The sequence below is a fragment of the Opisthocomus hoazin genome, chromosome 8, assembly GCF_030867145.1.
Source record: "Opisthocomus hoazin isolate bOpiHoa1 chromosome 8, bOpiHoa1.hap1, whole genome shotgun sequence".
NCBI lineage: Eukaryota > Metazoa > Chordata > Aves > Opisthocomiformes > Opisthocomidae > Opisthocomus > Opisthocomus hoazin.
Window position 1 is genome coordinate 34,942,696 of NC_134421.1, and position 12,131 is coordinate 34,954,826.

At 40.6% G+C, this 12,131-nt stretch overlaps 1 protein-coding gene across 9 annotated transcripts in view; it reads left to right on the plus strand.

Annotated features, from left to right (window-relative positions):
- Nucleotides 1–12,131, plus strand: part of GRIP1 (glutamate receptor interacting protein 1) — a 353,630-nt gene that overhangs the window by 295,116 nt on the left and 46,383 nt on the right. For all 9 annotated transcript variants that reach the window (XM_075427891.1, XM_075427895.1, XM_075427897.1 and 6 more), the window contains exons 8-9: nucleotides 8,946–9,093; nucleotides 10,694–10,863. In XM_075427891.1, the coding sequence (XP_075284006.1) occupies nucleotides 8,946–9,093; nucleotides 10,694–10,863 (318 nt within the window). The remainder of the gene's footprint in view (nucleotides 1–8,945; nucleotides 9,094–10,693; nucleotides 10,864–12,131) is intronic.

A 12,131-nucleotide genomic window follows, 5' to 3' on the forward strand; every position in this document is an offset into this window, starting at 1 on the left:
CACAAAGTTTGGGTGTTCGCAGAGTTTGTTCCCATCTGTCAAGTGCTGGCAGCGAGGGGCTCTGTGCTCTGTAGGCTTTTGAAAAGAATCCAGTCCCACTCTAATTATTACTGTTCCTGTTAGATGGAAACTTGGGGTCATTGTGACAAATAGACATAATTTATGGGTACTGCAGCACTTTATATCATCTATAGTAGTGCTTACTTACAGGCATACTTTCAAGACTGGCAGATGTAAAATTGGACACACCAGCTGTGCCTTATTTTGCAGGCAGAGATGCAGATTGTGTTGTCCTCATTTGTTCCATTTGTTGTCATTAGTCAGGTACAGAATCGTGCAAGAGCTGAAGTGTTTTGAAGAAATCAAAGTTCTTGTGTGTTTTATTTCCTGTCCTACTTGCAAGAAAAATCAACTATGAGAAGCTCTTTCATACATATGCATCTGTCTACCACATTGCCCAGAGAAGTTGTGGATGTCTCGTCATTGGACATGTTCAAGGTCAGATTGGACGGGGCTTTGATCAACCTGGCAGTGAAAGGTGTCCTTGACCATGGGAGGGGGTTTAGAACTAGATTACTGTCAAAGGTCCCTTCAGCCCAAACCATTCTGTGATTCGATGGTTCTGTGATTCTTAGCTATGCTTTGTGCAATAGAGAAAATAGTGCTTTGTGTTGCAGGGTCTCAGCAGAGGACTTTACATATGATTTACACTGGTTTGGGGGTCTTTCTTATATTGGGAGATGTTTTTAAAAAGTAATTATTTGTGGGTTCCATTCCTGGAATGAAACACAGGCGGAATTCGCTCACTGCTGACTTCTGCAAACATTTTGCAATCAATCTAATGCTATGTAGTGTTTCAGGGTGGTTTTCAGAAGCCATCCTTCAATAGAAAGGTGGTGTTTGAGGCCCAGGTTGCCAAACCAACCATAAAGGTGTATTTGTAAGCTCCCAAGTTCTGAAACAGTGTGCTGCCATCAGGGGTGGAGATTTGAGTTTTCAGTAGTTCTTTAAGTGCCAGCTGAATTTTCTATGTATTATTCGTTTTCAAGGTGACAAAGTAAAGAAATTGCAGAGCCTGGACTTATTTAAAATGCATTTAGACTAGCCTCAAAGAGGCAGATCCAGGACCTTCTGTACAGGCTCCATCTGCCATGTCCCCTCTCTGATGTAAATTCAGCAACAGGTAAATAAGGTTTTAGATTAACAGGGCACACAAAAAGAAGGATACAGATAAATAAAGAGGTTGGTACTTAATACAGCTTTGGGGCAGAGAAGGGACCTAGTAAAAATGAAAGATGCCTGAGCATGGAACGGAGTTAGTGGGAGGAAGGAGTGTCCCAAGAACTGGGGAAGGTCTTTTAAGCGAAAGGGGCTTCGGCAGGCTTTTGTGGTCTGAACATTAGAGAAAGTCTGAGAAAGAAAGTCTACCAGTGGATTTTGAGCACATCCCCACCCACGCTGGTGTGAGCACTTTGAAGGCAGGAATGTTTCTTCAGCTGGTTAGCAGGCGTTTCTGAGCTGAGAAGGATGATGGGGCTAATGTTGCAAAGTATGAAATGAGGTAAAGGCAGCTTCCAAGCTTTTGGTTTGAAGCACTTGGCTGAATTAGAAGCACATAAGTGAACTGTGGGAATTAAGTGAGAAGAAGAAAATGGAAAGACTGTGATAGTCGGTTGACAAGAATATGAAATTGCTTGTGTATAGGGCAGGAGATAGGCGACACATTAGTTTAGAGAATAATGTCTTCATTTTCCATTTTGAGGTTGAGAGGTCACTCTGATTTCACTATCACTCATTCTGCTGGCATCCTCTTGAAATTATTCCTATTTTTCATTTTTGAAATCTTATTATTCTAAAGGTGAGAGGGTGTAAAATGCCATTGGTGGCTTTTTTCCTTAGCAGCAATTTCGTGTTTTTCTGTGGATTCTGTGAGCTTTCTGTCAATTAGTAGCCCAGCAACCCCAGTGTCGTGCTGTTGCTGGCAATAAGGAAGGAGACACTACTATTATTATATATGTTGGTTTTTTTTTAAATACTGTTCTTGCTCCTCTATTTCTATCTGAGCCGAGTAAGATTAGAACTGTTGCTCGCTCTGCAGTCTGCCTGAAACACACAGATACTCCATAATCAAGAGAACACTAGGAGCGCACGTATTTTGTGGTAGGCTACAAGTTGTGTCTTGGAGACTGCCACTGACCCTTTGAACAAGAAAAATATTCAATTTTTAGATAGTTGTTTTATTATTTAAAAAACTACCATCCTCTCTCCCTGAATATTGTATAATGCCAGCTTACTCTGTTCCAAAATATGTTTTAGGGTACAGTCTCACATGTCATTAAGCTTATTAATATTTTCTATATTCCAGCTCTCAAGAGAATTAGAAGCACTGTCAATGACTCTTTGCTTTTCAGCCATCATTATCAGACCACGCTAGCTGGCATTGATTCTAGTTTTCCCGTGAGATCTGCGATGAAAAAAGGTTACTCTGCTAAATGAAGCATGAACAAAGCCAGGGTGCAAACATTATCCAAAATTAGCAGGACAGAATACCAAGGCCAGCACTGCACATCAGTACCCTGTGTGTGGTTTACTTACGAACTTTTCAGTCACAGAAGTATGAGAAATCAAATAATATTTCTCTGAATGAGTGCTAATGGCACTACTGAGCTGTAGGGCATCTTGAATGTTGTTCCTGTGCTCTTTAGATGCTGTAGAAGTCTTATTCCTGCCTCTCTTCCTTACTGCTACTTTCCCTCTTGAAAACATTGACCCATGATCCCAATCTCAATTTTTTAATTAGATAATTTAAAAAAAAAAAGTAATATTTCCTTTTTTGCAAAATGGAGATCAGTTGAGATCAAATTATCTTTGGAGTACAAGGAAAGGGTATTACATAAATAAGCAGCCTCCCCATGCCCAAAAAATTAGTGTTAAAATAAGCATCAGTCAGCTCTGCGTGTGTAAGGGAGACTTAGCTAATCATCTAGTTGGTGTTAAATAGGAGTGAATGAAGATGCCTCAACAAAGGAAATTAAAAAATGTTAGCTACATAGTCTAAGGAGTATTTTAGGATGTGGCTGAAAAATAGTGCCATCTCTCTGCATCTGTGACCTGGTGAACTACAAACGTGGGGAAAGAAGAGGGAAGGCATTAGTAGAGAGACTCACAGAGGAAGGAGAAAGGTGAAGAAAAGTTTGCTACCCCCAGCAGATCTCTCTCTTGCACAGTAAAGTAACTAGCCATTTCTGGTTTGGGCTCTTGTTTTGCTGGAGACCATGGAAAAGGCAGGCGACAGGAGGAGGTCCACCACCTATCGCTAGGGCAGCCCCAGGGGAGTGTGAGAAGGGAAACAGTGGGGCCGTGGTGCGACAGAGGATTATGAGTCTCACAATCCCAGATCGGGATACGATCTTGCCACTGGACCATGAGGAGCTGGGACAGCTTGAAGTGTATCAGTCTTATAGAGTATTTTAATGGACACAAAGAATGTTCTGTCTGGGTTGGTGTTCGTTTTTAAAAAAAAACTCTGTAAGAATACAATAAGCAAACAACATGGAGAATGACAGGATTCGTTAAGTGCAGTGGAAGAGACTGATGGTAATGAATAGTCTGTTGGTTAATGAAGAGAAGCTGATGCAAATGCACTCGGAATCCCTGAGTGCTGCCATGTTGCTCTGCTGTCAGCTGAGAAGTGCTGTAAAGGGCCTTGCAAAATGGTCTGTGTGGAGAGTGTCACTGCTAAAGCTGCAGGTCTTAGAAACAAAATTAATCTGTCGAAGTTCTGCCTGTTCTTTGGATTGGTTACTTGGGCTCAAATTTGTACAACTGGCCGTGGATTTTAAGTGCCCTGTAAGAAATGTATTGACTCTGATTTTTGCATTTCAGCAATCTAGCTTTCCAAAGGAATGGCAAATACTCAAATCTCCTGGTGGTAAACCTGTGGTATGTCTGACACCCAAAATCTTGAGCCATTTCTGGGGAAAAAAATGGGTTTAATGGTTCAACTCCTGCTACCTAATACAGAAAACAGGGGTCCTAATCCTTAATGCACTGCTTCTGCATTGAGTGCTGATAGTGGTATGTTGCTAGAGTAAGAACCAGCTTCAACAGAGTATTTTGTATTGGACCCTTTGTGTAACTTGCACTGGCTCACATACATGAATGCACACACACACATTCTGTTCTATTTTTGTTGAAGAAAGTAAGTTCAAGGAAATGGCCGTGCATTTCTGCACTTAAGGGCTTGTGAGGGTCCTTCTGTGAGAGTTTACTCAACAGGGAATAAGGAATGACCGTGCCATACACATCAGAGCATTAGCATGTGTGATTGCTGAGCAGGTGCTGGAAAGAATAATTGATTTTTGTGAATTAAAAAAGAGCACAGGGAGAGCAGAGGAAAGCAAGAATAAAGTGTAGGGCATTTGGGAGTCATAGGGAGCTTCAAACTGATTTCTTCAAACTGATTTGCTCTAAATGTTGCAACATTTTGCTCTTAAAGCAGGGAGTGTCAGGGGTTTCAGTTTTTTTCCAGTTCTCAACAATCATCCTTAACTTCACTAAAATGCACCTCTGTGATCCACCCAGTCCAGTCTTTGGATATTGGTACTGGAAACTGGTTAAGGGGTAGAAGGTGTTTTTTTCTTTTAGGAGCATTGTGGAAAGATATCCAGGTGTCATATGACCTGAGCTTAACAAGGTTTACTGCTCTGAACATGTAATCTGCGCATCCCATTGTTCTAATTACCTTTATGCTTTCTTGACTAGTCTGAGGCACACAGGTGCTGGTAAAAATTAGGGTGACAGAAAAAGAGAGAGAAGGTAAAGAATTGGGTGTACTGACAAGAACTGAATGGACAAAAGAAAGCTCTTACCTGAGAGAGAGATTGCTCTACTCGCTGTCTGTGGGCTGCAAAGATTTTGTATGAAGGGAACAAAGAAAGATGTGAGGAGCAGAAGAGCACATTTTTTTGACCAAGAAAAAATATTTCTGTGAAATACTGGCTTAGGGTTTGACAGGACTGATACTCATTAGGATCTGTGAATGCACTGCTAGAAAAGCATTGAAACTTTGCAATGGGAGAACTGCAAGGCTTGAGGAACTACACATTTATTTACGGACCTGAACCAGTGAAGAGTTGGTTGGGTTTTTTTACCGCTTTCAGTCAGAGAATCACAACAACAACAGAGAAGGCTACGTGGACCTACTGTATACAATTTTAAGGTGAAAAAAAATTTAGGCTCTGGACACCTAATAGGAAAGAAGCTCGACAAAAGGAAAATCAGTGTGACATAGTAAGGTATCCACTTGTTTGTCACTCACATCGTTGCTAGAAGATACAGCAGCATCCAGGCAAGATCAGTAGTAGTCTTGTGGAGCTGTGTGTTTCAGCTGGTTCATCTGGCTCTTTAAGGTCAAAATCTGTTTTGACATCCTTCCTCCTTGTTTGGCTCTCAAAAAAATCCTTTGTAACTTGTGTTACCATGATTTCTGAAAAAAATAAGAAGACATCCAAAACCTCCCAGTTAGAGAAGTGCAAAGCTGCCGAGCACAGATAGTAGCAGCAGAGTTCAGTGTTCCTACAGGAACAAGCCCACAGTATAGCAGTACTTCCCAGCTACAGGTACCAAAAGGCTTTGGGAAGGGGAGAAAAAAGCATTGTAAACTAAAGAAGTTTGGTTTCCTGTGAATTTAGTGTCATTATTGATTGTAAGCTAGGACTGAAGCTTTTCCTTTTTTAGGGCATTTATAAGTACTGTTTCACATGTAGAACCTCTGCTGCCTAGTAAAAGCAGCTCACTTTTTGACTTCCCCACTGTGGGAATCCTAAAGAGCTTTTCTGTCCTCCACCACCAACCAGTTATTGAACTGGATTCGACAAGCTGTGAGGATAGATAAAGATTAGCAGGTACACACATTTACAAGCACGTGAAGAACACATGTAATATGATCACTTTATCAGGCTAAAAAAATTTTTTTTTTCAACTTTCAAAACAATTTGTGATTATCTTTTGAGGTGAGGGAGAGTGGTGACACTGCTTATTTTTTCCAAAAAATTTTATAGCTCATAGAGTATATTTCCACATCATAAAAGTATATTGAGAATAAAGCCACCTGTTGCTAGTGATTTAAGCTGTCAAATAAAAAAGGTATGCTGCTGTCTAGCTGAAGAAATGTATCAGCATGCGGAAAGCAATGCTGCTTCCTCTGGGAGGTTTTAATCAAGCCTCTTGTACTGATTGAGATGCAGTGCTCAAAAGTGAAAAAAATGATTAACAAAATCAAAAATCTAGAGTGTTCTTCACGCATACATTCATCAGTATATCTTATGTAATTACATAGCCAATAAATCAACATAGTGTGTGAGTGCTTCAGTCACAGTATAAATATCTTAATGACTGAAGCATCTTCACACATGAATAATTTATACCTGTATGATTCATTTTTCATATCCATGCTTTACTTCAACATGATAAACTAATCCTTCTCTGTCAGGGAATGTGTGCTTGATTATTGCCTTCTGATTTCTCTTCCACGTGTTTATTTTCCACAGTTAGACACACTCCATTTCTTCTCTTCTGGTTCCTCTAATGTAGTTATGTTATTTATTCATCCTGTCTGCCTTGTTTTGCCTTCCCAGTGCATTTCAGCAGGCACCTGGGAAATAACGCCAGGGCATAAGCTGATCATGCGTTCTCTCAAGTAACTGGAGCAGCATCTCGAACGATTTACCCATTCTCAATAGATATTTACATTTAGTTCCCTCTCCTCTTCGCAAGGCCATCAGAACTTGAGATGGGCCAATAACAAGTTGAGATTTGCAGTTTTCTGGATCGATGTGAGTCACGGTACTCATGACAAACGTTTTTTGTGTCTCCTTCCCGTATGTTTGTAAATGTCAGTTTGTTTGTCTCCATAAATCACTGGAATAGTCAAGAAAATAATTGTTTCTCAGTGCAGGAATGAGAATTGGGAATTCTTAAGTTCTGCTCTGCTGGACGTGCTTATTTGGCTGTGTGCAAGTCACTGCGTGCATCCTGCCTTACTTAGACCCATAACTAAGGCATCTAAGACAGGAGTTTGGTTGCCATAACCACCTTCTTTAGTTACTAGAGACAGACAGGCAGCTGCTGAGGACAAGTCATCCAGCTTTAAAGCTATTTAGTGCCTGAAACTCCAGGCTTCTGAGTGGACTCCCTTTTGGGATCACAATATAAAGTTTGGTTCAGATTTATGGAGCAGCTTATTTTGGTAGTGCCTGTGGAAGTTCAGACTTTAAAAAGTCAATCCTAGTTGTGCACAGAAAGGAATCACTCAGAATTGATGAGCACTTTCAAAAACATTAAATCTTCCCTCTAAACCCTCAGGTTTCTAACTGGAAAAAAGACAACAGGGGTATAAAAAATATTTCAAGTCATGGGGGGGAAAAGGAATTCTATTATAATTAACTGAATTAACTGATGCTTTACTGGTATTGTATGTTATTCCATCCAAGCACCTTTTCTCGCTTTGTATATTCTACACTTCTGTGTTCAGTTTGCCTGTGTTGCGCTCTGACTAGGAAGAGCACCTGAGCTGAGTGGTGGTTAATTAAGCTCTCATTCCATTTCTTGCATCATGGTATATAGCGTCCTAGTTTTGTACAGTAATGCTGTCTTTCACAGTCTTTCTCTTCTGTGTCAGAATTACATTTCTGGACTAATTTTCTAGCTTTAAGACTGAATAACATATCTTGACATCTGTCGTTTCCTCCATACATTGAAGCCCAGCTGCCCTTCTTTTACAGCTTCAATCTTGGGGACTTCTGAAAGACATTGCAGTTGAACATTTTCCTAGTATCCTTACAGCAGGCTCCAGTACTCTGTGAATACAAATCTCTCCTGTTTGCTAACAGGACATTTGGTAACTTTACTCCAGCATGTATTTTCTTATTCAATTTTCTTACTCTGATTGCAGGCACCTGCAAAGGCTTCTCTTATCACTTTGTCTCATCTTTTTATGTCCTTAAAGGAGACCTTTGCTTACTGTGTCTTAGTCCACTAAGATCAGTTGTTGATCGATGGGTGTCGGTTAGTAGGAACACTGAGGCAGTCTCCAGAATGTACTTCACCCTTACCACTGCCTGCTTTGTTTTGGCATTTAGGAAGCAGCCTGCTGTCTTTTTTCTTTGTTCTGTCTAGTGCTTGTCTCTCTTGGGCATAGTTCCTCACCACAGTCATCAGTCACGACTGTGGCCGCCTCCTATTTTTCTGCTTTCTTTTTTTGGTGTTGGTCGTTTGTTATCTGTGCCCTGTTGCAAGGCAGTACTTTATCCCGTGACAGGATATTACAGGAATTTTCTGAACCTCCTCACATGCATTTTGCTTTAACTCCTACTATTTCTAGCTGTAATGCCTCCTGCACTTTCTCCATTTTCTGCTAAATTGTTGTTTCTTTTTGTGAGGGATTCCTGGTAGACTCTTCCTTCACCTTCATTTAATTATTATAGCTATTGTCTACGGACCTGCCCCTTCTTTTCTGAAAGTCAGTTTAGCATTCTTCTCTATTCACGTCAGGTTTTTTTTTTTAACAGAACTTTTTCTGCTTTTCTAATTAATTCTGCTTCTTCAGCATGCGTGTTTTAAATTCCAGGTGACTTTTAGCTTGTTGTGCAAGAGAGTGATTCACTAACACATCCTGGTCCCCTAACCTGGTCCATCTCTGATTCTGACACAGTCAGAAGCTTCCCAACATCCCAGATTCACAAACCTCCTCTTGCTTTTAGTGAGTTCAACAAGAAGAGCTGATTCTTGACACTGAAACTGATACTATTCCAGAATTTCTTTATGTGGCATGTTGTCCGGTTAGAGAAATAGAATATCCACGGAGATTTTATGTGGGAAAATACGAAAATGTTTTAAGTGCCACTTTAGTATAATACTGATCTTTTGTTGTCTAATTTTAACAGATTCAGTAGCGACAGCGTCTGGGCCGCTGCTAGTTGAAGTTGCCAAAACTCCCGGTGCTGCTCTTGGGGTTGCACTAACTACCTCGATGTGCTGCAACAAGCAGGTCATTGTCATAGACAAAATAAAATCTGCAAGTATTGCAGACAGGTGAGTGTGACAGAGCGCTGACACTGCAGGTCCATACATCCATTTGATTTCTACTTCTGCTTGGTTTGGTTTTAAAGAAACCCTTCCATTTTTGATGAATTTGCCTGAACCAGATGCTCTCAACATTCCTAGGTCTTAAAATTAGCACTTTGTCAGATCGTTGTTCCATGCTGCTGAGTTTAAGACTTCCAGGGCACCATTTGTGTTAGCTCATTCACATAGTATTCAATGACATAAGCCAGCCCCCATGTAATATGTGACTGTCTGCTTGCACTATGCAACGCAGAGGTTTAGAGGTCTGCTCTGACTATTAAATGTAGTGCTGCAGCGGAGATTAGTAGTTAAAAAAATAAAAAACCCACTGGAATTCTTAAAGTAAGCATACAATATGGAACAGCTGTCAAGGGAAGTAAATTTTGAGGCTTTGCAACCTTGAAGTGTTCTTTTAGAATGTATCACTCATTCTCATGGCACAGTGAAATGGAAGTCCTTATGTCTGGATTTTTTTATTGATATTTTAGAATATGACTGAGGTATTAGGAAGACTGGCTTCTGTATTTTGGAGTTATTTTGCAGTAATTTTTCCACTTCATTTAAACCTTTAAATAAAGCCATTTAAACCATTAAAAAACCTCAGATATTTTTTCCCAGCGGTCTAAGCTTCTGTTAACAGAGCTGTGAGGTCTTTGCTGGGATGTGTGCGTGCGTGTGTGTATGTGTTTATACATATGCAGTGTATTTCTATATACATACCTCTATCTAAAAAATCCTTAAATATTACGTTCCAGCAGCAAAATCCTCCTGCATGTCCCCGGTCACCCTACCTTGTAACTCTTCTTTGACAACGGTGCTTTTGGTAGCACCCACTTGTAGCAGTGAGTCTACAGCTCCTCTGTGGGCTTTTCCCTACAGTAGAACCTTTGAGAGTGACGGCCATTGATCCAGGGGTGTTCTCCAGTTCAATGGTGCAGGATGCTTTAATTTTCTCCCTCTGTTTTTTCCCGTTTCGCAGGGGGTAACCAATTAAAGGAGCTGTCCACTTGACTGGTACGTCGGGATGCTGACTGCTGTGTTTGCATTTCTCAACTCATCCAGTAGCCAGTCTCTTGAGTGCAGCGAGATTTAGCAGATAGCCCCCTCCCCACCCCACTCTTCAAGTCACCATGCTAGCCCTGGTTTCATTATTTGTTTGACTACTGCATAATTTCATCGTCATTTACAGCTTTTGTACTACTAAATGTTTGAACTATAACTCAAAAAATGATGAACTGGGTGCTTGTGTGAGGGATACGTGACCAAGCTGAGTCTCCTTAAGCTCTCCTCATTTTATTCTGCTGCCATTCACACATATTTTTTTAGTCAGTTACCCCATTCCAGTTCTGTGAGTGATATCTTGGCATATACTGTATTAACTGAATTGTTTTTAAGGTTTGTACTAATAGATATAAAGTCTGACCAGTGACAATGCCTACAAAACACAAATCTCTCTCTCGAAAAAAGAACACGCTCATAGTTCTCATGACCAGTTTGAAGGCAGTAAAACTCCTTTTCCAAGCAAAGAGCATACCTGATCATACCGAGTTTTTCCCCTTTTATGTAGATGTGGTGCATTACATGTAGGAGACCATATTCTGTCCATTGATGGCACCAGCATGGAGTACTGTACGCTGGTAGAAGCAACGCAATTTTTGGCTAATGCAGCGGATAATGTCAAACTGGAGATCCTTCCTCACCACCAGACACGGCTAGCACTGAAAGGCCCAGAGCACGGTAAGAGGACCTGTAGCACCAAATCCCCCTTTCTTTTTCTGTCTTTTGCTTTGCCTGCCTTTGCTGGGTGGCCAAGAAAACTATCGCGGCAGTTATGTCTGTAAATGTTGTTTCAGCTCCACAGCTTATGCATCTGCAGTTTCTGAGAAGCTGTGTTTTCTCAGCCTTAATGTACCTTCCGAGATTTCTATGGATAGAGAGGGAAATGTTTTACTGAGAAAAGGCTCTGTGCACTTGTAGATGTACATAAAGACGCTGTTGACTCTACTGCTGTAGTCATTGTGGGGGCAACTAGGTACTTCAGTAAATGAATCTCTAAATTGCTTCTTAAATTTAGAAGGGGGAGGAAGGACCACAGCCAACTTCTTTTCAACATATTGACTTGGTAGTCTGTTATGACCACTTCCTTAATAACACCTGTTTTCCCCTAAAATACCTCAAAAAACCCCCCATGTTTTCTCTTGTTAAAAGGCATTATTATTATTTATTGCTATCATGTTTTAAAGTATTTCTGAGATTGCATCATGGATTCTTTGTCGGTGCTTATGAAAAAGGTTTGTTTGGAAACAGTTCTCTAGACGCCAGCCCTTTTTCACCATGATATTTATTTCATACCAACATGCTTGAAGAGATTGGCTTTCCATTTTCAATTCGAATATATATAAAATGGCTTAGTATTTGAAGATGTAGACTGCCTTTCTTGTCTTCTAACTAATCCTGAGAAAGTGGCTCCTTCACAGTATTCATAAATTCAGTCTAAAATAGCACATGTTGATGGACATCAGAAAAGTAGCAAGGTTTGTCATATACGCAGCGAACAGGTACCTGTGTTGCAGCATGAACCAGTGCTACCATTTTCTGAGCCTGTGGTACTGTGCTTCTGCCCTTTAGACCAAGTCAAGATTTCTGAGGCCTGGAAATGTCAGTGATGGTAAATGTTCTTGGACATCTATCTAAGATCCAGGCTGTCCCTGGGTAAGCAATGCTGTAGTCAGTTTGTCAGAGCAGTGAATATTGAACTAGTGGCTGAGGAGACACTGTTTTCTCCTAGACGAAGGTGGACAAAAAGTAACCCTTGCGATACCATGTTCTTCCATTATTCAGCTGCACCTCTTTCCCCTTTCTACTTAACCCGGTTTAGAGGGGCGAAGGAGCAGGGACAGATACTGCAGAAGCAGAATAAGATGGAGACCAAATTTTGCAATATATTTCCATTCTTTTCAGTTATGACAGTACATTGCAAACAAATCTTTCATTTTGTTGAAACA